The sequence below is a fragment of the Physeter macrocephalus genome, chromosome 3, assembly GCF_002837175.3.
Source record: "Physeter macrocephalus isolate SW-GA chromosome 3, ASM283717v5, whole genome shotgun sequence".
Lineage (NCBI taxonomy): Eukaryota > Metazoa > Chordata > Mammalia > Artiodactyla > Physeteridae > Physeter > Physeter macrocephalus.
Genome location: NC_041216.1, coordinates 15,615,250 through 15,639,595, shown reverse-complemented (window position 1 = coordinate 15,639,595; position 24,346 = coordinate 15,615,250). Strand labels below are relative to the sequence as shown.

At 37.2% G+C, this 24,346-nt stretch overlaps 1 protein-coding gene across 2 annotated transcripts in view; it reads left to right on the top strand.

The window, feature by feature from the left end:
• CLIC4 (chloride intracellular channel 4) overlaps positions 1-24,346 on the top strand; it is an 83,004-nt gene that overhangs the window by 21,719 nt on the left and 36,939 nt on the right. For both annotated transcript variants that reach the window (XM_024125695.2, XM_055083588.1), the window contains exon 2: positions 18,280-18,389. In XM_024125695.2, the coding sequence (XP_023981463.1) occupies positions 18,280-18,389 (110 nt within the window). The remainder of the gene's footprint in view (positions 1-18,279; positions 18,390-24,346) is intronic.

Below are 24,346 nucleotides of genomic sequence, written 5' to 3'. Positions count from 1 at the left end.
ATGCAGTGCAGTTTTTTTTCTAGTTACTTTTAGGATTGTCTCTTTTTGCTTTTTAAGCATTTTAATTATGATATACCTAGGTGTGACTTTCTTTATATTATTCCTACTTGGTGTTAATGAAACTTCTTGAATCTGTAAATTTGTCTTAATTTGGGAAAAGTTCAGCTGTTATTTCTTGAAATTTTTTTGCCTCATTCTCTCCTCTCCTTCTGAGACTCTATTTAAATATATAGACCTTTTGATATTTTCATAGGTCTTTGAGGCTCTGTTGATTTTTTTCACTTGTTTGTTTTTTTCTCTTCTTCAGATTGAGTAGTTTCTTGCATCTGTCTTCACATTCATAGACTCTTCTCTATTCTACTGTTAAGCTCATCTTGTGGTTTTAAAAAATTTTCAGATATTGCATTTTTTAGTTCTAGAATTTTACATTTTATTCTTTTTTGTGGTCTCTCTCTACTGAGATTTCCTATCTTTCTTTATCATGAGCTTATTTTTCTTTGTGTCCTTGAACATAGTTATAATAACTGCTTTAAAAATCCTTGTCTGCAAAATGCAGCATCTAGGTCTGTTTAGCATGTATCTCCTTGATTATTTTTTCTCTTGGGTCATGTTTTCCTGTTTTTATGGGGAATCATTTGGATTGTATTCTGATATTGTGAATGATAAGTTGTATCAATAGAAACTTTGGATTTTGTTATGTTCTTCTGAAGAGTATTGATCTATCTATCTTTCTTTCTCTCTCTCTCCCCCTCTCCCTTTTCTTTTTCTTCCCTCCCTCCCTCCCTTCCTTCCTTCTCTTTCCCTTCTTTCTTTCTCTTTCTCTTTCTTCCTTCCTTCCTTTCTTTTTTCTTTCTTCCCCTTCCTTTCTTCCTTTCTTTCTTCCTTCCTTCCTTTCTTTCTTTCCCTTCCTTCCTTCCTTCCTTCCTTTCTTTCTTTCCCTTCCTTTATTCCTTCCTTTCTTTTCTTTTTTTCTTTCCTCTTTCCTTCCTTCCTTCCTTCCTTCCTTCCTTCCTTCCTTCCTTCCATCCTTCCTTCCTTCCTTCCTTTCTCTCTCTCTCTCTCTTTCTTTCTTTCTTTTTCTTTCTCTTTCTTTCTCTCTTTCTCTCTCTCTTTCTCTCTCTCTCTCTCTCTCCCTCTCCCTCTCCTGAACTCAAACTGAAAAACTCTCTCTCCTCTGGTGGGTGGCAGCTCAAATTTCAGTTCAGTTCTTTTAGCTGGCCTACTTGGAATCTGCCCTGTGCATGTGTACACCAGGGATCAGCCAGACATCTGGACAGAGTTTTGTGCAGATTTTAGGGCTCCCCCTCTCTGGTTCTCTTTTTTGTGGTATTTGACATTATTTTCTGGTGGTGATGGTTTCTCTAAACTCTGTCCTTTGGTTCTTCAAGCCAGCAGGACTGTGAATCGTTCATTGGAATTTTAGCTGCCCTGCATGGCACAAGGTTAAAAGATAAAAATTGGGGAAACTTGTCCAGTGTATTTCCCTTGCAGGTATCAACTCCATCCAACATCTGCTTGCTCTTGTTCATTCTCCAGTGTAGTTCACCCCAGGTGGTATTTTTTGGTCTAGATGTTATCATTTTTATGGGGGCAAAGGGTTGATCTTATGGGAACTACTTGGCCATACTAAAAGCTTCAAATTGATTTTTAAAATTAACTTTATAATTTTGGAATAGTTTTAGATTTATAGAATATTTGCAAAAATAGTATAGAGTTCTCGAATTGATTTTAAATGAAAATATTTCTAAAATATACTAATATTTCCTTGACTTCTTAAAATGCTGAATTTAACTGTCAATGTCAGCATTCTGAATACAAATTCAGTAATGCAATGATGGCCTAAGGAACTATTGAGGTATGTAATACTATTTTTGCCTTTCTGCTAAATGGCCTCAGCTGTTGTGCTTTTTGAATCTCCTGTGTGTGTGCATGCATGGGTGCGTGTGTGTTTGTGTGTGTTTTCTATTTCTTCCTTTGTCATCTGGTCTCTATTGATGCAGCCCATTTCCTTTAATTTTCTATTGTAATATTTTGTGATTTGGATAAGCCAGGTAAACAAACTTGTTAAAGTTTGTTTGAAATAAGAGTAAATAATTTCTGAGAGTTTGAATGTTGAGTTGATGAGTCAGGTACATGACCTTTAGTACATGGTCTTGGTGACATACGTTAGTGTTTGTTGTTCAGAGGCTTTTTCTCTAGCCATGTGCTGTCTAGTATGATATGTGGCTAGCCATAGGTGGCTATTAAGTGCTTGTTTGAATTGAGATGTACTCTAAGTATAAAACATATACCAGATTTCAAAGATTTAGTACAAAGAAAAGAATGTAATAACTTTATGTTGATCATATGTTCAAATGATAATATTTTAGATATATTGAATAAAATAAAATATTTAAATTAATTTCACTTTTTTTTTCTTTTTAAAATATGGCTGCTAGAAAATTTAAATAACAATTCTGGATCACATTATAACAATTCTGATTCAGGTAACTTATCTTACTTGATAATAGTCGTGTCCATCTGTGTGAGTTGGTGGTTGTACCACACAAATCATGAGACTAAGCAGGTACAATTCCAGCATTTCCTTCTTATCTTGGTGTTAGAAACTGTAAAAGTGGTGAATAGCATGGACTTAGAGTTCTGACTTCAGTTTTACCACTCCTCAACTGTGTGACCTATGGCAGGTTACTCAGTTTCTCTAAATCTCAGTTTCCTTGTTTGAAATATGAGGAAAACAATACCTAACTTCATATGGGTATTGTGAGGATTAATATATCTATATAAAGCACTTCCAAATAGTGCAAGTTGAGTGAGAAATCAACTGCTAAATTAAACAGTGGCTATTAACTTGTTTGCAGGCAATTTTGGCAGCATTTTCATTTATTGTAGTTGATTCTTATAGGGAGTAGATTCAAGGTTGATCCAGACAATAAAAAGGGTTATACCTTTGGCTATCTTTTTTTTCTTTCTTATCGTGCAGTATTTTTAGTTATATGGGTTATAATTTGTTCTGAAGAGATAATAGACTTTGTTCCTCCTATTTTAGGCTTTTGATGAGTGAATGTAAACATTCCAGCAGAGCTTGTTTTTTCCATTATGGTTCTGTTGTGTTTAGATGGAAAGTCTGGTCATTGTATATCTGGCACTTAGTTTTAACAAACGATTCTGGCTGAGACATTTCAGATTTGATTTTAGTATGGATTAGAGCCTTTGTTTTCATTTTCAGCATACAGTTCAAATATGTAACAGAGAACAAAGTAGTACTCAGTAGAATCTTTTTCAACTGTCATTAATTCCCTATGTTATTTCTAGTAGTAGTTTTTGAGTAACAACTTTGTATTCAGAATTTCTTTTGAATTCTTCATAGTGCTTGAAAAAAATGCTATCGTATTTAAACAGCTTAATATTTTGACAGTGATTGGGGCAGGAATAAGATTATCATGTATAAACATTTGGAACATTTTCTTTAAAAACTTTCTTAAATCTAAAAAAAAAACAAAACAGTACAGAGGTCTGTAAAGTTAATACCCCTGTTTCTACCTTTCCCCAAGTCTTTCCTGAGATATAAACAATGTTAATTTTGGTTTGTAGCCTCCCACACCTGAGAAATATTTTCAAGCCAAGATTATAGCTCTGTGGTTATCTCTTGAAGGGATTTCTCTTTCTATCCTTCAGCAAAGTATGGGCAGACAAACCCTCACCTCCATCTTGAGACTTTTCTCTACCTAGTTGCTCAAACCAGAAATCTAGGAGGTACTTGATTTCTTTCTTTCCCTCACTTACCACATCCAAACCATCCACAACTCTTTAGGATTTTACCCTTCCCAGTTCAATTTAATCCATGCATTTCTTTCCATCTTCATTGCCTCTACCTAATCCAAGCCACATTCCACTGGGACTATTACAGTAGGCATCCCAGCTTCCATTATTCATCACCTCCATGCCCCCAACCTGTTTTCCATATGGTAGCAAGTGTTATTTATTGTCTTAAAATTGAAATCCGATTTTACCTTCATGTACCTCCGCCCACCAAAACCCTTCAGGGGTATCCCATTATCCCATTCTGTGGCATATTCTCCCCTCCCAGCACACACAGACACACACACACAGACACACACACACACATGCACGCATGTGCATGCTCCGTGAAGTAAGGAATATATTCTTTACTTGGCACATACTTTGTTACCAAGCACTTACCACATGCTGAGCAATATTATAAGAGATTTTGATATATTAACTCATTTAATCTCATAATAATTCTGTGAAGTAGGTATTATTCCCATTTTACATATAAGGAAACTGAGTTCCAGAGAGGTTAAGTGCCCAATATCATACAGGTGGTTAAGAAGAAGAAGCCATATATCAGCCCAGACTCTCAGCCTTCAGAATCCTTGTTGTTAACCATTGTGTTAAATGATTTCTTTCTACATAGTAGGTACTTGGTAAACATTTGTTAAAAGAATGAAAAGTTATTCCCTCTGTGAATGTAAGTTTGAACTCCTTAATTTGGTCTAGAAAGTCTTTCATGATCTGGCCCCTCCCAATACCACTTTCTCTAGTACTTACAGCAATCTAGTCATACTGGCTCTTTGCAGGGCTGGCTTCGTCTCATTCTTTAGGTCTAAGAGATCTTTTAAGAGATCTTTTACAAGGTGCTCCTTGTCCTCTCAGTACTTTGTTTCCCTTTAGGCACTTAATTGCAGTTTAAAGTGTTTAACTTGATATATTTATTATCTGTTTCTTCCATAAAAATGAAGGTTTCATGAAGTCAGGTCTTATCTGTCTCATTCACAGTTGTTTCTCCAGTGCCAGCTCCCAGTGCTTGGGAGGATAGTAGGTCCTCAGTAAATATGTATTGAATGTTGAATAAATATATCTGGGCCCTAGGCAAGGAGGTGTATAAAAGGTGTTCTGTGAATGAGGAAATACAACCCATAGCTTGAACTTCAGTGGCAAGTACTACACAGACTACTGAAATCCTAGAGTGAAGTCTAAATGGCAGCCTATGAAAATAGAATTAATTGTAAACAAACCAGAGCCCTGGTTATTATATCTCCTTTCACTTATATTGAGAATTTTCTTTTTTAATTCCTTACCACACTTACATATTTTCATTCTTCCTGCTAGTCTTAATTGGAGACAAATAGAGATATTGGTTTGGATACTTATGATTGTAAGTAACAGAAAACTTTGCCCCAAATTGTCTTGAACCACTAAGGCAGCGTATCTGAGAAAGAAGTCTAATAGGAAGACTGGCTCCCTTGTGATTCTTTTGGGTCTGTCCTCTTTTGGTGTTGGTTGCAGCCTCAGGCAGTATCAAGTTGGCCGCATCAGCCACAGTTTTCTCATCGAAGAGTTTCTTCTTCTGCTGTCTTTGTCTTAAGAGTGAGAAACTTTTCTCAGGGGACTGTTTTGTTGATTAGAACTGAGTCACATGATTACAGTAGGTCAGTCACTGGCAAGAGGACTGGAACTATCATGTCTGGCTTAGAATCAGTCAGGATTTACCCCTAGAATTGGGGATTGGGTTATCATCTCCTGTATCACTTGGGGGAGGGAGGAATGGATTCCTGATAAAAAAAATTTCAAGTTCTATCAGCAGAAGAAAGGAGAGAATGGATCTTGGGCAGGGAACTATCAGATTTTGCTGTGTGGCTTCTGTGGTTTGTTAGCTCTATCCCAAGGTGATTTGGAGACCTAATTAAATTTTTTGAGAAAACTTATTAAATCGGAAAGATTTGACTTAATAAGTTTTTTCTATACTGATAACGTTTTTTTGTAACTCAAAGGCTTTCATTGTTAGTAATCAACAGAAAGCTAATAAATAGCAAGGCATCTGCAGTAGATGAAGTCCTATAGAAAGAAAAAAAAAGTACGGGGTGTCAATAAGTTTGTAGTCTAGTTCAGGAGATACAGTGCAGAGATATGAATATTAAAGTAATAATTCACAGTAGTGATTTAAGAGATCACAAGGCAAGTCATGATTAATTTTTAAAAAATAACATAGAGTTGCTGTTCCCTGGGCGTTTGTAAGAGATGCAGAATCTTGGGCGTCACCCTGGATCTACTGAATAAGAATCTGCATTTCAACAAGATCCTCTGCTGATTTGTGTTGACATCAGGGTTTGAAAAGCTGGACAGGTAATGGGACAGGTAATTGATTTGGGCTAGAGTGATTTAGAAAGTTCTCTTGGGGGAGAGGCTTGAGCTTGACCAGAAGGGCAGGTGCAGCAGGGGCATTTCAGATGGAGGATAATGTGATTTTAGTCACAAAAATGTCCAGATTTATGTTGACTATTGTACAGGATGAATGGGAGGGGATAATGGAATAGTAGTATGGATCCTCAAGGATATTGGTGGGGAAGGCAATAGGAAAGGAGGAGATAGACCTTTTTCAAGACCTCATTTTTAAAGACTATTGTACATGTTTACAAGTTTAAAAAATTAAATTATTAGCTATACTAGTTGAATCATAATTTGATCACTTACTGAAGGAAACAGAAACAGGCAACCTTTGAAACTACTGGAATTGAATTGTCACTCCCATTTGACAGGTTTAACTGTGGATAGTTGTGGGAGAGCTTTTTCACTAAACCTTGACATTTAGCTAAAACAATTGGCTAAATTGTGTATCTTAGCTATTTCTTCCAACAGCATTCAAGTAACTTTGAATCTTGATGACTTTAGTAATAACTATAGATTTTAGTGGGTTATTTCATATAGGTAAGCATGATAAACTTTGGCTGTGCTTTGTTCCCTCCTTTTTTAAAATTTAAGAATAAAGTGAAGACATCTTTGTATAGTTTTAAATGATTTTTCAATTCACAGTGATTTAGACTAAAGCAAGAGAACATCAAGTCTCCTGTTATAAGTTGAATCACCAACTCAGAGGAGGAGCCATAGCAAGCCCTTAACACTAAAACTCACAAAATCATGACTTATTGGGGGATGTTTATGAGAAAATGCTAAACAAGTATTATTACAGTTGCGATGAAGTTGGGGGGTATATTTTGAGTTTCACTGTATCCTATAGTGACATTTTTACTTTGTGTATTCTCAAATTTTTAAATTATTCAGATTAAACTTGTAGACCACAGGTAATACAAAGGCAGGAACCATGTCTTCTCTTGTTTATCACTGGATTTTCAGTGTTTAGTGTAGGTCCACTTGGTTGATGAATGATTAAAAAATAAAAATTTTAATTAAAAAAGACTTTTATCTGCCCTTGGAGATAATACATAAATGACATAATAAAAGTGGGTTATAATATAGTTAGAAACTATTTAGAATGGAAGTAGAAACTAGATTAATAATTGAAAAAAACTTTATTTGGAAATAATTTCAAACTTACAGACAAGTTATAAGAATAAGAACAGTACAAAGACACCTTTTACCCAGGTTTACCTATTGTTAACATTTTACCCCATTTGCTTTGTTATTTATTCTTTCTCTTGTAAGTTGTGTACATTGTAGCCCTTTACCCCTAAATACTTCAGTGTGCATTCCCTAAGAGTAGGGATATATCTTGTATTACAGCATAAGTTACCAACTCTGTAAATCAGTCTCCACCATACCCCCCAACCTCCCCTTTCCAGAATAGGAAACTAAGACCCAAAGAGGTTAAGTGGTTTACCCATGGTTATATAGTTTCTCAGTGGAAAATCCAGCCTATTTTGCAAGTCAGGTATTGGTTCTCATCCCTAAATCACAGCAGTATCTTTTCTTTTTTTCTCTTGACAAGTCAAATCATTTAACAGTATAATCTACTAATTAAAATTTATAATTGTTCTTCTAAAACCAGATATAACCATCCTGCAGCAAGCATAAAGGACTTGATCTATAAAGGACTCTGGGTCATCATAATTGTCCTTGACATTGTATTTGGTCTTAAGATAAACTTTAAGAAACATTAATGTTATATTGTTTTGCACTAAAAGGTACTTACTTGCCTCTGCTTCTTAGTTTTTGTGGAATGAGAATGTTCTTGAATTTGAGTGTCTAGGTTTTAAGGGGCTCTAGGCTAGTTTGGTTTAAGTAACTTGGCTTTTGCCAAGTGTGAGGCAAGATAGTATAGTGTGGCATTACTTTAGAGTATGAGAGGAGGCTGTTATTTATCAAATCTGACCCCAACAAAAGTTGACTAGGTTGCTGGCTTACAAAGAGCAGAGTCCAGAAGGCATCATGAGGAATTCAGAGTTTAACCATGGAGTAAACATCTTTCCGGTCTTTTTTTTTTTTTGGCATGTTTTTCCTCCATGTCAGTGTTTACCAAAATATGGTCTGCCTACCAAATGCATCAGAATTAGAATTGTTTGGAGTGCTTGTTAAAAATTGCAGATTCCTGAACCTTACCACAGACATACTGAATCAGTGTCTGGAGGTGAGACCTGGTAATCTGTGTTTTTTTTTTTTTTTTTTGTAATCTGTGTTTTAAATCCATTTCCTTATGGATTTTTATGTATCCTAAGAGTTCTAGAATCCTGCTCCTATGTAGGTGTCTTTCGTTTTCAGGGCTTTTCCACATTCATTCTATAACTAGTGTTTTACTTAATTTTCATATGTTTAGGGTGGGAAGGTTTTTGATTGCTTGCTTTTTTGTTGTTAAATGAAAGATTCATGTGCATGGTACAGATATCAAAAAGTATGAAAGTATGTACAATGAACAGTTCCCTCCCCGTTCCCCTGTTTTAGAGCATTGTGCTGTTATAAGCCCTTTAATATAGTAATTCATTCAGTTCTTCCAAACAATCCAGTGAGGTAGGTCATGTTACTGTTCCCATTTTATAGAAGACAAAAACAGGCCCAGAGAGGTTAAATCACTTTTTCAAAGTCACACAGCTAGGAAGTGCTGGAGTTGTTTGGGAGTCTGGCTGTTAACTCTTAACCACCATCCTCTGCTGAGTGAGAGGATATAAGGATTAACTAGATTAACACATGTGAAGAGCTTGTTTTGGGAGAGTATAGAGTTCGTCTTCAACATGATAAATGTTTCATATGAACTCTAACAGCCTACCCTGGAGTTTCATCTAAGCCTAGTATCTAATCCTTATGTAATTTCGAACTAATCAGTTCTCTAAATTGCATAGGCTCTCTTCTGGAGAGTAGAGTTCATGAAATGGTGATACTGAACAAGAAAATGGTAGCAACTGAGGTCCTTTCAGTGTCCTGTCATTGGCTGTCTGTATTTTATTTACATAAAATACACCCCAGGCAGAGCTTGGGATACGGTAATTCTTCCATTACATATCCTTTGACTTTATTTATAGAATTATTTCTATGATATGGTTATGGCCAGGAAACAGTGATACATTCTTTGCATGGCCAGAGATTTTTGAATCTTCTCAAATAAAGGATATCTTTGCTTCACTCCATTTAGTGGACTATTTAAACTTTATATAGACCATATTTCTTAAAGCATTAGGGCATAATATATGTCATTTGGAAGAACTCAATGTAGAAAATACTTAGATTCATTCCCCTCTTTATTTTCTAAATGATGTAACCTAGGGATTCTAATGACAGTGCTAGAACTGAAGAACCTGTTGTTAGGCCTTGAGTTCTGTGCATGAAGTATCTTTAACGTCAGGTAACATTTACTGAACTCTTACCATGTGCCAGGAACTGTGTGTACCTTAACTGATTTGATCCTCATAATATCACGTAAGTTTCACAATGTTAAGTATTTTACCGAAGGTCACACAGCTAATACTTAATGAAGTCAGGATTCAAATCCAGATGTCTTAAGCTAAACATTGTTATTTCCTCCATACTCTTCAGACCCTGTAGAAGGATAACAGCTTATTAAACCTGTAGACTCTAAACCTTGGTTCCAGCATGTTTAGCAAAAACTCTGAAGAAATAGATAATAGAAGCCGGGTGACTTTGCCCATTTATTGTGTTGTTTTGTGACTTTTAAGTTAATCTAAATCAAAGGAAGCCATTTTGTGAATTTAGACAGAAACCACGTTAAAGGTAAGTGAGCTCTTAAAGTTTTAAAGTTCATTCTTTCAGCTACACACTGTTCTCGTACATTCCCTTGAAAATATGTCAAGGAAAATATTGATAAGTTAATGGTCAGAAGCCCATTCTTACCTTCAGGTCCCAGCTTCTCTTTCTCTTCCCCTAGTCATAGTCATCCCTCATCCCCAGTTCCTTAAACACAAAGAAATAAAGAGGAACCAAGTTAAAGCTCTCTTTCTAGGGTGTTTTTTTAAAAGTTTTTTTTTTTTTTTTTTTTTTTATTGGCTGTGTTGGGTCCCAACCACTGCGCCACCAGGGAAGCCCTAGGGTGTTTTTTTAAAAATTTAGTTATTTATTTTTGGCTGCATTGGGTCTTCGTTGCTGCGCTTGGGCTTTCTCTAGTTGCGGTGCATGGGCTTCTCATTGCGGTGGCTTCTCTTGTTGCGGAGCACGGGCTCTAGGCGCGTGGGCTTCAGTAGTTGTGGCTCGCGGGCTCCAGAGCGCAGGCTCAGTAGTTGTGGTGCACAGGCTTAGTTGCTCCATGGCATGTGGGATCTTCCCGGACCAGGGCTCCCATGTTCCCTGCATTGGTAGGCGGATGCTTAACCACTGCGCCATCAGGAAAGCCCCTCTAGGGTGTTTTAAAATCTGACTATTCTGTAAACTGATTAAACTGGGTTTTCTAAGTGAGCAGTTCCTTAACCTTGAATTAGTAAAACATTAAAATATTTATGGCACCTACCACTGACCCCTCTTCTGCAATGTAGGAGTTAATCCAGTAGTTTCTGAATAAATACTGGTATTAGGCAATTCAAGAATTACAGCAGAGGTGGGGCGGGGGAAGGGTGTGGAATAGTGAGTGTATGAGAAGAACCTTAGATAGCAAATTAAACAAAACTACCCCTTTTGTAAGAACAAAACCTAAATGAATGCTAAGATTCATTATTTGTCTGGAATTGGTGTTTATTTCTGTCAGTGGTATTGTTCATGTTTTTGCTTTGATTATTTGGATTTTCTAATTTTTAAGAAATATAGACATGTATGTTTTCTGTAATATGAAGTTATAGTTTAAAAACTATTTATGTATTGCAAATTAAAATTTTGTCCAGTATGTGATATTTATACTTGTAATCTGTGTCTATGTATTTTATTTTATTTATTTATTTTTAAGATTAAAAAAAATTTATATATATATATTTATTTATTTTTGGCTGCGTTGGGTCTTCGTTGCTGCGTGGGCTTTCTCTAGTTGCGGTGAGTGGGGGCTGCTCTTCGTTGCAGTGCGCAGGCTTCTCGTTGCGGTGGCTTCTCTTGTTGCGGAGCACAGGCTGACGCACGGGCTTCAGTAGTTGTGGCATGCGGTCTCAGTAGTTGTGGCACACGGGCTCAGTAGTTGTGGCTCACGGTCTCTAGAGCACAGGCTCAGTAGTCGTGGCACATGGGTTTAGTTGCTGCGAGGCATGTGGGATCTTTCCGGACCAGGACTTGAACCCGTGTCCCCTGCATTGGTGGGCAGATTCTGTGCCACCAGGGAAGTCCTGAGTCTATGTATTTTTTTTTTTTTTTTTTTTTTTTTTGTGGTATGCCATGGCTCACGGGCCCAGCTGCTCCGCGGCATGTGGGATCCTCCCAGACCGGGGCGCGAACCCGGTTCCCCTGCATCGGCAGGCGGACGCGCAACCACTGCGCCACCAGGGAAGCCCCTCTGAGTCTATGTATTTTAAAAGCAGCTTTACTGAGATATAATTCAGATATTATTCAGTTCACCCATTTAAAGTGTACAATTCAGTGTTTTTTTTGGTATATTCACAAAGTTATGCAACCATCACCACAGTCTAATTTTAGAACATTTTTATTACTCCAAAAAGAAACCTTTTACCCATTAGCAGTCATTCCCAACCCCCCTTTCTTTCCTCCCCTCTACCAGCCCTAGGCAACTGCTAATCTACTTTCTGTCTCTGTGGATTTGCCTATTTTGGACATTTCAAATAAATGGAATCATATAATATGTGGTCTTTTGTGACTGATTCCTTTTATTTAGCATACTTTTTCAAAGTTCATCCAAGTTATAACATGTATCAGTAATGTATTGCTTTTTATTATCAAATAATATTCATTTTATGTATATATATCACCTTTCATATATTTGTAATTTTGTTTTTTAATTTTTGTAAATTTTACTGAAATATAGTTGATTTGCAATGTTATGTTAATTTCTGCTGTACAGCAAAATGATTGTTATATATGTATATATTCTTTTTCATGTTCTTTTCCATTATGGTTTATCACAGGATATTGAATATAGTTCCCTGTGCTGTATAGTAGGACCTTGTTGTTTATCCATCCTATATATAACAGTTTGCATCTGCTAATTCCAAACTCCCACTCCTTCCCTCCTCCAAACCCCGCCTTGGCAACCAGAAGTCTGTTCTCTATGTGAACCTGTTTCTGTTTCGTAGATATGTTCATTTGTGTTGTGTTTTAGATTTTACATATAAGCGATATCATATGGTATTTGTCTTTCTCTTTCTGACTTATTTTGCTTATTATGATCATCTCTAGGTCTATCCATGTTGCTGCAAATGGCATTATTTCATTCTTTTTTATGGCTTAGTAATAATCCATTGTATTAATTTTGCTTTGAAAATTTAATATATCTGAGAAACCTCCACTTCTGGGAAGATGGAATGGATGGTGGTGGTGAGTTTCCTGGGTTTTTGCTTCATACATCCCAGACTTGGTGCTATAGAACCCAGCAACCTGGAAACTCCAACAGTTGTAGGCAAAAACAACAACAACAAAAACTCTGACAAAAGGCTGCTCTCTCTAGCCAAAAAACCAGGAAAGGGGCAGCCTAAGCAGGACAGAAAACTTTCAGACAATAGCTGCTCTATTCCAAACACCAGAGGAAAAATCTATGGTCCTGTTTTCCACCCATGCCAGCGAAGGCCGAAGGGGTTAGCCCTGACTTCCACCCTCTGGTGGTGTGATATCATTTAACAAATCCTTTACTGATGGGCTTTGGGAGATCCCCAGTGTTTTGCTATTATAAACAACACTTTATTTTTCCTTCCTCTTGTATCCTTGGACATCTGTATAAGTGTTTCTATAGAATAAATTTCTAGATATGAAATTGTTGGGTCAATAGCATACAGTGAAGCCTTCAAAAATGACCATTAGATGACATTAAAATGTGGAAATATATAAGAAGTATTAAATTTTCTATCTGTCTTCTTTCTGTTGTTCAGATTGGGTAATTTTTATTATTCTGTTTTTCAGTTCATCAGTTCTTTCCTCTGTCCTCTCCATTGGCTGTTGAGCCCATCCTCTGAGCTTTTTATTTCAGTTATTGTATTTTTCAGTTATTAAATTTCTGGTTCTTCTTTGCATCTTGAATTTCCTTGCTGAGGCTATTTTTATGTTTATTTTAAGCTGTTCATAATTGCTCATTGAAGCATTTTTATCATGGCTGCTTTAAAATCTTTGTCAGCTAATTCTAACATTTATGTCGTCTTGATGTTGACATCTTTTGATTGCTTTTTTTCATTCAGTTTGATATGGTTCTTGGTATGACAAGGGATTTTCAATTGAAACCTGAACATTTTCTTATTATGTTGTGAAACTCTGGATCTTGTTTAAACCTTCTGTTTAAACTTCTCTGACACTCAAATAAGACTTCTCTGACATTGCTCTGGAGCGGGGTGGGAGAGAAGAACGGCAGTGGGAAGGAGAAGCCAGAGGGACATAGACATCCAAGTGGAGATAGAAGTCCAGGTGCCCCACTCGGCCTCCAGTGATACCCAAGGTGGGGAGGCTCCTCATTATTGTTGGGCAGGGGTGAGGGTTCCAGCTCCCCATGTGGTCTCCACTGAGACCCCAGTTGAGGTGGCCTCATTACAGCTGGTTGATGTTGAAAGTCCTGACTACTCTCTACTAGGCCTCCTCCTCTGACACCCCTCTGCTTCCCTCTCTTCCAACCTAGAAAAAGGCCGGGGGGGGTGTGTGTTTCTCATTACTGGCTGGCAGGGTTTAAAGCCTGGCTCCCTCTTTGGCCTTCTATGATACCATCCTGGTGGGGGCATTACAGCTTCCAGAGGGTTGATTATATTACTGTGGGAATAAAATATTTTAAAAAGCTGTATAGTGTGATCACACGTTTAAAAGAAAAAAGTAGTGTGTACGTAGAAAATAAAAATCTAGAAGAATAACTAGTGAATGGTTCAAGGGTAGGGGAACTCTGACTTTCTGTAGTGTTTCAGTTTTTATTTTTAAAATAATAGAGGTAAAAGACCTATACTCAGAAAACTATAAAACACTGATGAAAGACATTGAAGACAACAGAAACAGATGGAAAGATATACCATGTTCTTGGACTGGAAGAATTAATATTGTTAAAATGACCATAACAGCCAAGGCAATCTACAGATCAGTGCAATCCCTATCAAAATACCAATGGCATTTTCCACAGAACTAGAACAAATAGTTAAAAACATTGTATGAAAACACAAAAGACCCCAAGTAGCCAAAACAATCTTGGAGAGAAGAACAGAGGGGGAGAAATCATGCTCCCTGACCTCAGACTATACTACAAAGCTATAATAATCAAAACCGTATGGTATTGGGCACAAAGACAAGCTTACAGTTCAATGGAACAGGATAGAAATCCCAGAAATAAACCCACACACCTATGGTCAATTAATCTACGACAAAGGAGACAAGAATATACGATGGAGAAAAGACAGTCTCTTCAATAAATAGTGTTGGGAAAGCTGGAGCCACCTGTAAAAGAATGAAATTAGAACATTCTCTAATACCATACACAAAAATAAACTCAAATTGATTAAAAACCTAAATGTAAGACCAGATACTATAAAACTCCTAGAGGAAAACATAGATAAGTGAGGTTTTAAAGTATTACCTTTAGCATGGATTCTATCTAAATTAGCTGTCTAAATTTATAAAGTGGCTTCCTTTGATATAGATTAACTTAAAAGTCACATGGAACACTCTTTGACATAAATTGCAGCAATATTTGTTTGGATCCGTCTACTAAAGCAAAGGAAACAGAAGCAAAAATAAACAAATGGGGCCTAATGAAACTTAAAAGCTTTTGCACAGTGAAGGAAACCAATGACAAAATGAAAACACAGCCTACTGAATGGAAGAAGACATTTGCAAATGATATGACCAATAAGGGGTTAATATCCATTAATATCCAAAATATATAAACAGCTCATACAACTCAACATTAAAAAAACAAACAACCAGATTAAAAAATGGGCTGAAGAACTGAATAGACATTTTTCCAAAGAGGAAATGCAGATGGCCAACAGGCACATGAAAAGATGCTCAACATCACTAATAATCAGGGAAATGCAAATGAAAACCACAATGAGATATCACCTTACACCGGTCAGAATGGCGATCATCAAAAAGAACGCAAATTGCAGATGTTGGCAAGGATGTGGAGAAAAGGGAACCCTTGGACACTATTGGTGCAGTTACTGTGGAAAGAAGTATGGAGGTTTCCCCAAAAACTAAAAATTGGACTGCTATATGACCCAGGAGTCCCACTCCTGGATGTATATCTGAAAAAAAAACAAAACACTAATTCAAAAAGATACACACACCTCAATGTTCATAGCAGCATTATTTACAATTGTGATGGTATGGAAATAACCTAAGTGTCCATCAACAGATGAATGGATAAAGAAGATGTGGTGTATGTATACAATGGAATACTACTCAGCCATAAAAAAGAATGAAATTTTGCCATTTACAGCAACATGGATGGACTTGGAGGGCATTATGCTAAGTGAAATAAGTCAGACGGAGAAAGAAGAATACTGTATGATATCACTTATATGTGGAATCTAAAAAATGCAACAAACTAGTGAATAAAACAGAAGAAGCAGACTCATAGATATAGAGCACGAACTAGTGGTTACTAGTGGTGGGGGGAAGGGGCAATAGAGGGGTAGGAGTAAAAAAGGGTTATTTTGGGATTATATGAAATCATGTGTGTGAAATTTTTGAAAATTTTAAAGCAGTATAGAATTTAAAGAATTTCATTTAATAAAAAAAATTTAAAATGAGTGTATATGTTACTGTTAGAAGCAGTAAAAAAAAAAAGCATACTTTTTTTAGATGCTATGTGTTCATTTTTAACGTTAATAAAAACTGGATGCAGAATAAGATACCCTGATTCCCAGTGTAGTATGCTTTCCATTATACCATAATATCCTCCTCACCTCCTCAGTCAGTTGTACCAATAGGTTGTATTTATTGTAATTCATACTGAAGAGAGTAATTTTGATCCTTTAACTTTGTTGAAATGGAATTTTATTAGTACAGCTTGGATTAAAGGAGGAAGTTTTTGATTTATGACTACTGGACATCCGAGTTTTTCCACAGTTTCACTCTACTTTATGAAAACATCATCTGGCTAGTAGCTGCCAATTTTCTAGTGCTGTTACGACTTTGGAAAAACTTACTCATGGCAGTACTTCTTAGTTGAATTGTCATGAGTTTTAGGAGAGCAGTTAATACAAAGGCGTTTTCCAGATTTATCCTGAGGAGTGCACGTGCTATGCTTTTTATTTATTTAATTTATTTATTTTTGGCTGCGTTGGGTCTTTGTTGCTGCACATGGGCTTTCTCTAGTTGTGGCGAGCAGGGGTTACTCTTCGTTGCAGTGTGCAGCCTCCTCATTTCGGTGGCTTCTCTTGTTGTGGAGCACGGGCTCTAGGCACATGGGCTTCAGTAGTTGTGGCACACGGGCTCAGTAGTTGTGGCGCCCGGGCTTAGTTGCTCCGCGGCATATGGGTTCTTCCTGGACCAGGGCTCGAACCTGTGTCCCCTGCATTGGCAGGTGGATTCCCAACCTGTGCGCCACCAGGGGAGTCCCCTGTATTATATTTAATCAGGTAACTGCTTTTATTTTTTTTTTAACTCTCCTCCATTTCCCCATTAGTTTAGGAATTAATGACTTTACTAATGTAGCATTTTACTGAAATGGCTTCTGAAGTTTTTGAGACTTACTTTAGGATAATAAACAGTACTTCTACTAGCATCTTTGAGTGACTTGTTGAAAGTTAGTTTCTGGCTCTATTCATAGACTTTATGGTGAAGAGGGCTGTGTTGGCTGCTAGTGAGTGTCAGAATGTTCTCTTCCATCCTGCTTGCTCGCTCTTTCATTTCCTGCTCCCCCCTCCCTCCTTTTTAAACTTGGGGGGCATACTTGATGGAATTCAAGATTTGTCCCACTCTAATTTTTAGGAAAGTTGTGTTATCGTAGAGCTCAGGGAAGTCAGCTGCTTCATTTATTAAGTAGGATTACAAATAACTTATTATAAAGATATCTTTTGTTATTTTCTTGTTCCCTGAAGGAATGTGTAAACAGGGTATGGGATTTTTATAATGAATAATTTTTAAAAAATTATTTATTTATTTGTTTGGCTGCGCCGTGTCTTAGTTGCGACATATGGGATCTTTTAGGTGCAGCATGCGGGCTCTTAGTGCAGCGTGCGGGATCTAGTTCCCTGACCAGGGATAGAAGCCGGGCCCCCTGCCTTGGGAGTGTGGAGTCTTAACCACTGGACCACCAGGGAAGTCCCATGAATAATTTTATTTAATGTGGGGGAGGTTGGCAGTTATTTTACCCTTTGGAGAGAGGCACACGATTCCCTTTTTATGCTGCTGTGTAAAGAATACTGTCTCATAGAACAAGAAATGACTCACGTTTCATAAAACCTATGATAGTCTTTGCCCTGACGCAAGGATATATGTACGCACTAGGGATTGATTGGACCTGTGCTGTCCAATAAGGTAGCCACTAGCTGCGTGTGGCTGTTTAAATATAAATTAATTAAAAGTAAATAAAATTCAGTTCATTTGAACTAGCCACATTTTAAGTACTCATTAGCCATATATCACAAATAACTACTGTATTGGACAGTGGTAATTCAGATAATTTCTATCATAGCCGACAGCTCTCTTGGACAGTGCTATATTAGACTGGCCACTTTTAAGAAAAAGAGGCGGGAATTCCCTGGTGGTCCAGTGGTTAGGACTCTGCGCTTTCACTCCCAAGGGCCTGGGTTCAATCCCTGGTCAGGGAACTAAGATCCTGCAAGCCACACAGTGTGGCCAAAACAAAAAAAAGAGAAAGAGGCAAATGAAGGACCTGAATTTCTTCCTTCCACAATGCAACTTTTCCTGTCTCCTAGTACCCTTGACTAAAATTCAGGAAAAGGTCTATTGTTTTGTGTATCATCACTTTGGCCTTGTTTTTTAATGTTTATTTCTGTTTCCCAGGCTGGCAGTGATGGTGAAAGCATAGGAAACTGCCCCTTTTCCCAGAGGCTCTTCATGATTCTTTGGCTCAAAGGAGTTGTGTTTAGTGTCACAACTGTTGACCTGAAAAGGTAAGATTTGGTTGTAGTTGGGGATCAACTTGCTGTTTTCAGTTTGATCCTCTCCTCATCCCTCACTTTGCTTGCATATGTTCTATAAAGAAATGTATTAAAGTTCAGCTGATTTATGGGCACCTTTAACTTGTATAAGTATTATGGATAATTCACAATGTAAGTATATTGCTTGTGGCCTCTCAGTCTTTTTAGGAACTTATTGTATGTTTATCTTATAATATCAAGAGCAGCACCAGGAGCTGTTTTAGTGTAGAAGCAGTGATATCTTTGACTTTACAGATAAACATGTAACTATGCAGAACTTTCTAAGCAGACGACTTCTCAAATGTGCTTATAGACACATGGCCTATATAATCTGGATCTTTAAAGCCAAGAGTGGGATTTTTGGAGGCTGATTACTGCTGTGGTCTTTTTCATTTCATCTACTTTTCAAAGCATAATAGGAGTTTTCTATAATATGATTTTAACCATATTTGGTTAAATACAATTATAGAATAAGAGCAGTTATCTATGGCCCTGTGATTGTTCTTGCTAGGTGAAGGGTTGTTTCTGACTTTCTCTCTACAGACCAAAGTGGAGAGGGCTGAGAAGAGCCCTGATAGCAGTAAGCTTTTTTTACTCAGTAACTTCTATTCTCCCTTAGCAAACAGGTCTGAGGCGAAGAACATTCATACTTAAAAAAAAAAAAAAAAAAAAAAGATTTAAACCAAGGGTTGAGGACATTTTAACCAATAGAAAATCTGGGATTTGGCAGTGGAAATGTATTCCTCTTGACAGAAATGCCACAAAGCAAAAAATGCTTTGCTACTTATTTTTTAAGCATATTAGACATGAGCAGTGTCCAAGAAAAAATAATGACAGGCTATCACTGGATGGGTAGCAGAATTCATGAACATTCTCCTTCTGGGCATCACAATGTGAGAATTACCTGACAGCTGTAACCCCATTCCCTTTTCTAGGTTAGCATTCTCTGGGACCCCTGTCAGTTCCTTAAAATTTATTTTTTACTTCACTTAATTGAGATTTTGCAGACTTAAAATCTATTTATTGAAAATAAGCCATAAAGTCTTCCAGGAACCCCTTTGGTTATATATATGAATGTAGAAATAAGCCTTTGGGAATTATAAGAACTACAGGCTGATTTGAAGACATACCTAGCTCATATTGGACAGAGCTATTGTAAGAATGAAATAATTTATATAGTTACCCTTCTATTACTGTTTTTTTCCTGCATGCATTCACAAAGGGAGTTTCCCAATATAACTCCTAAAAATAGACCATGCCTCCAAGCACACACCCGTAGTGTGCCTTAAAATACATGTCTTAAAATACATGGATTTCTCCTATTCCATTTTTGGCTTGGAGCAAGTGAGTTGACTAACATGCTTTGAAAAAGCCTTTGACCAGCTCAATACAGTGCTTGATTGTGGTGCACACCAGTAATAGAACCATAAACGATGGGAATCTTGTTCAGAAAAGGAAGTGAACTCATAACGGCTGTTTCTAAGTCATCTGTTTCACTCTGCATTTACAAAGTTTTGATGGCATTATTCTTGGAAGTTGATTGATATTTGGGGATTTGTATATGTTTAGGAGTAAACATGTAAAAAGTGACACATGGGAAGTAGGATGAAAGATTCAGGGCCTCCTAATTAGAAAATTTGCTACTCAAAGAAGACGTGTGTTTATTTCCTAGAGCTTTGTGTAAAATCTACAGAGAGCACTTAATACTGGAGCCTATATTCTTTAGCTTTCTTTAAAAGTCTTAGGTCTACAGTACATATAAAAAAATCCGGGCTTCCCTGGTGGCACAGTGGTTTTGAGAGTCCGCCTGCCAATGCAGGGGACATGGGTTCATGCCGCGGTCCGGGAGGATCCCACATGCCGCGGAGTGGCTGGGCCTGTGAGCCATGGCCGCTGAGCCTGCACGTCCGGAGCCTGTGCTCCGCGACGGGAGAGGCCACAACAGTGAGAGGCCCGCGTACTGTAAAAAAAAAAAAAAAAAAAAAAATCCTTCTTAAGGTCAATTAAAAGTGTACAAGTAGTACATGATAATGAGTCCCCTTCATCCCTAACCTTGGTCATCAGGTTCCCCTTCATAGAGATAATTGCATTTAGTTTTGGTCTTTATCATCCTTCCAGACCTTTTCTATGAGTTTACATGCTTATATATAGTCTTAAGTAAGATTTCAAAGAGAAGGTACCCCAAGAGAGTGAACGTTGGCTCAAACAAAAAACCAGTATAAATAAAAGTTGTCACAGAGGACTAAAACATGCTGTAGTAAAAAGTACCTTTCATAATATATTCTTAACTTTAAAACTTTAAATATGATTGTTTTTAGAAAGCTGTGGGGGAGAAAGATTTGGTGCCTATAGTGCTTATTTTCCTGCTTTTCCTGATAATTGCCTAACTTCTTGGTGAAATGTACTGATCTCAGAACAAACTGGCAGAGAGCAATAGAACTCTACTGAGAGCTTTTTAGAAGCCCACTCTCTGCTCTGAAAAAATTATTGTTAAATGACATTTCATCCATAAGAACAAACCAGTTTCTAGTTCTGGCACTGTGTAACACGTTCTCTTTGAAGCTCAATCGGTGTTAGTGACTATGCTGGTGGTATTCATATGCCCCTGTGAGGCTTGGAACAACCTCCCATTGCTTCCTGCCAGTGCTGCCTTCATACTTTTGTGGGAGTAATTTCTAAACCTAATTTTCTGTTTATGCTACAGTCGTATTACAGAACTTTCAGATTAAAAAAAAAAGTTCCCAGGCTTTAGGAATTTAGGTTTATATCAACTGCCATTTGAACAAAAGCTTCAGGTAAATATAAGTGAAAATATTAAAATATGGGACACATTTCAGGATGTTATCACGTGTCATCAGAAGGGGAGCAACCATGGCATAGCAGAAAGTGTTAGGGGTAGAGACCTGGTTCTGTGTGGAGAGAGCCCTGTCTCTGATTTCGCTGGGACTTTGGGCAAGCTGTCTCATCTTCTTGGAGGTCAGTTACCTCATTTTTAATCTCAGTAAGAAAGAAGGGAAAAATAAACTAACATTTCTTCATTGTCTGTTATGTGCTAAACACTGTTCAGGGTACTTTTTACTACTGTTATCAGACCATTTTCAGACCTATTATTGAATAGAATTTATTATTTTTATCACACTGGTGTTTCAGGGCCTTTGTGGCTGACAGGTTCATGGCAGTGATCAAGATCTTTATTTGAAGACTTCCACTATCTTCATTATGCTCAGAAGTTCTTAAATCAGAGATCAGCATCATTAGATAAGCCTGAGAGGTAGGCTGGGGGAAGAGAAAGAAGAAAGCGTGAGAACAGTAGTAAGAGAGAGAGAGACAGACACACATACATACACACACTGAGACACTGACTTGGATATAGCTGAGTGTGGCCATATAGTTGTTAGGGTAAACTCTTCTGGTTTTGGGAAATGAGAGTGGAAATGATAACTTTAAGAAATTAGCTTTTTATTGTAAAAGCAGTGATATCTGCTATATTACCAGTGAATAAAATTCCTCCTCCATGATATTCTCTGAGAAAATAGATAAATTGGAGAAGACCTCTTTAAAAGTCTGGGAAATATTTGTTTTCATTTTTCCCATTCCCACCTTAAACATTGAAACTCTCTCATCCTTTGTGGTGTCAGTTCCTTCTGCTTCAGAAGTCAGCATGCCATTTGTAACATTGTATGAGTCAGACCCACAAGTAAATTACTGTGATCATGGCATAAGGTTTTGGATTATTATTACGGTTTAAACTTTAAAAATTTTGTTATAGTTTAAAATGTTACAGCAGAACTATAAAACTGATAGTTCTGTATATCTTAAAAGGAGTTATAAACTCAGAACAAAACCTGATTTCCAAATAGATTCTTCAGGTAATTTGCTTTCATTATCATGTCTCTGTGGTTCTACCCTTCTGAAAATAGTCTTCAGCAAGTTGAGAGATCAGTTTGAGTTCCAGGTACATCTTCAGTACACAACAGCATGAATAACACATACAGAGAGACTAAGTGGAGTGGAACAGGCCAGCCTTTTAGAGAAATCATTCGTTTCCCGCTGCTGGTCAGTCAGGAAAGTACAGACTCTGTTCTTCCCCTTTGTAAAGTTGACTTGGGCTACGTGAAGCCCCTGTTAGAATGGTCCTACAATTCAAGATATGGGTCTCATGAATGCATTCTGAATCACATGTATACATACCCTGTGTGTGTGTGTGAGACAGAGAGAGATAGAGACAGAGAGAGATAGAGACAGAGACAGAATTTCACTGCCACTGCCACTGCCACATGTCTTTATGTTCTTTTTCAAGATAATTTCAAAGATGAAATATCCTGTTGAGGCCACTAAGAGCTGAAATAGAAAAATGGATTGTTAGTGAAAGGTTTTCTAAACCTGTTGTCAGTATAAACTCTGCTTATAAACTATAAATAAAATCTGTTGAGCATTATAAAAGCTGAATTTGATACCTTTTCATGGGTGCTATTTTGTTCTAAAATGATTGCTCCACAAGTTGACATTAAAGTAGACAGAGATCAGCAGTATACCACATTTAATCACAATAAATAAAATCCTTTAACTGGTTGAACAGGACACACAGACAAAATACTTTGTAACTGGGATCTTGGTGTGTGTGGTTTGATGTTCACAATTCAGTCATTCAGTTAGTGACTTTAGTATTAGTCAGAATATAGCAAATCTAGTGGAGGATAAATAATAGGAGTAAAGTGATCTGAAACAAAAGATTTGTGTTGTTACCTTTTTTTGCTTATTTGCCATCTGGTGTCCAGCATTCTCTTGATTTGTATGAAATAATTCTATGCCTTGAAAATCAACACCTTTAAAGTTTTAAAAGGGAACTCAATTAACGTGTAAGTCTACATACTTCGTATTTTTTTCTCTCCATTTAGTGAGTCAACTAGTTACAGTAGGTCATTTTTAAGGACCAGTTCCAGTGTCCTGTGGCTGTGCTGTACTCATTTTATACCAAGCAGCTGGAACCAAGCCACCAGCCCGAGGGCCTCCAATTGTTTGTGCTGAATTAAATTTTAATTGCAATTAAGCCACTTAAGTTGCTTAAAGTATTAGCTCCTATAAGGTGTCTCCTTTTCATTCCTATCTTTCCCTTTCTTTCTGTTTATTTTAGTTTTTTCTTTTTTAAAAAATGCGTATTCACCATACAGTTTAAAAATTTTTTTAAAATTAAAAAAAATTTTTAAACATCTTCATTGGAGTATAGTTGCTTTACAATGTTGTGTTAGTTTCTGCTGTATAACAAAGTGAATCAGCTATATATATACATATATCCCCATATCCCCTCCCTCTTGCTTCTCCCTCCCACCCTCCCTATCCCACCCCTCTAGGTGGTCACAAAGCACTGAGCTGATCTCCCTGTACTATGCAGCTTCTTCCCACTAGCTATCTGTTTTACATTTGGTAGTGTATATATGTCAGTGCTACTCTCTCACTTCATCCCAGCTTAGCCTTCCCCCTCCCCATGTCCTCAAGTCCATTCTCTACATCTGTGTCTTTATTCCTGTCCTGCCCTGCCCCTAAGTTCATCAGAACCTTTTTTTTTTTTTTTAGATTCCCTATATATGTGTTAGCATACGGTATTTGTGCAAATATTTCTTGCTGGGAAAGTACCCACTAAAAAAAAATACCCTAGTCCTGGCTATTGTAAATAGTGTTGCAGTGAATATTGTGGTACATGACTCTTTTTGAATTATGGTTTTCTCAGGGTATATGCCCAGTAGTGGGATTGCTGGGTCATATGGTAGTTCTATTTTTAGTTTTTTAAGGAACCTCCATACTGTTCTCTATAGGGGCTGTGTCAATTTACATTCCCACCAACAGTGCAAGAGGATTCTCTTTCCTCCACACTCTCTCCAGCATTTATTGTTTGTAGATTTTTTGATGATGGCCATTCTGACCAGTGTGAG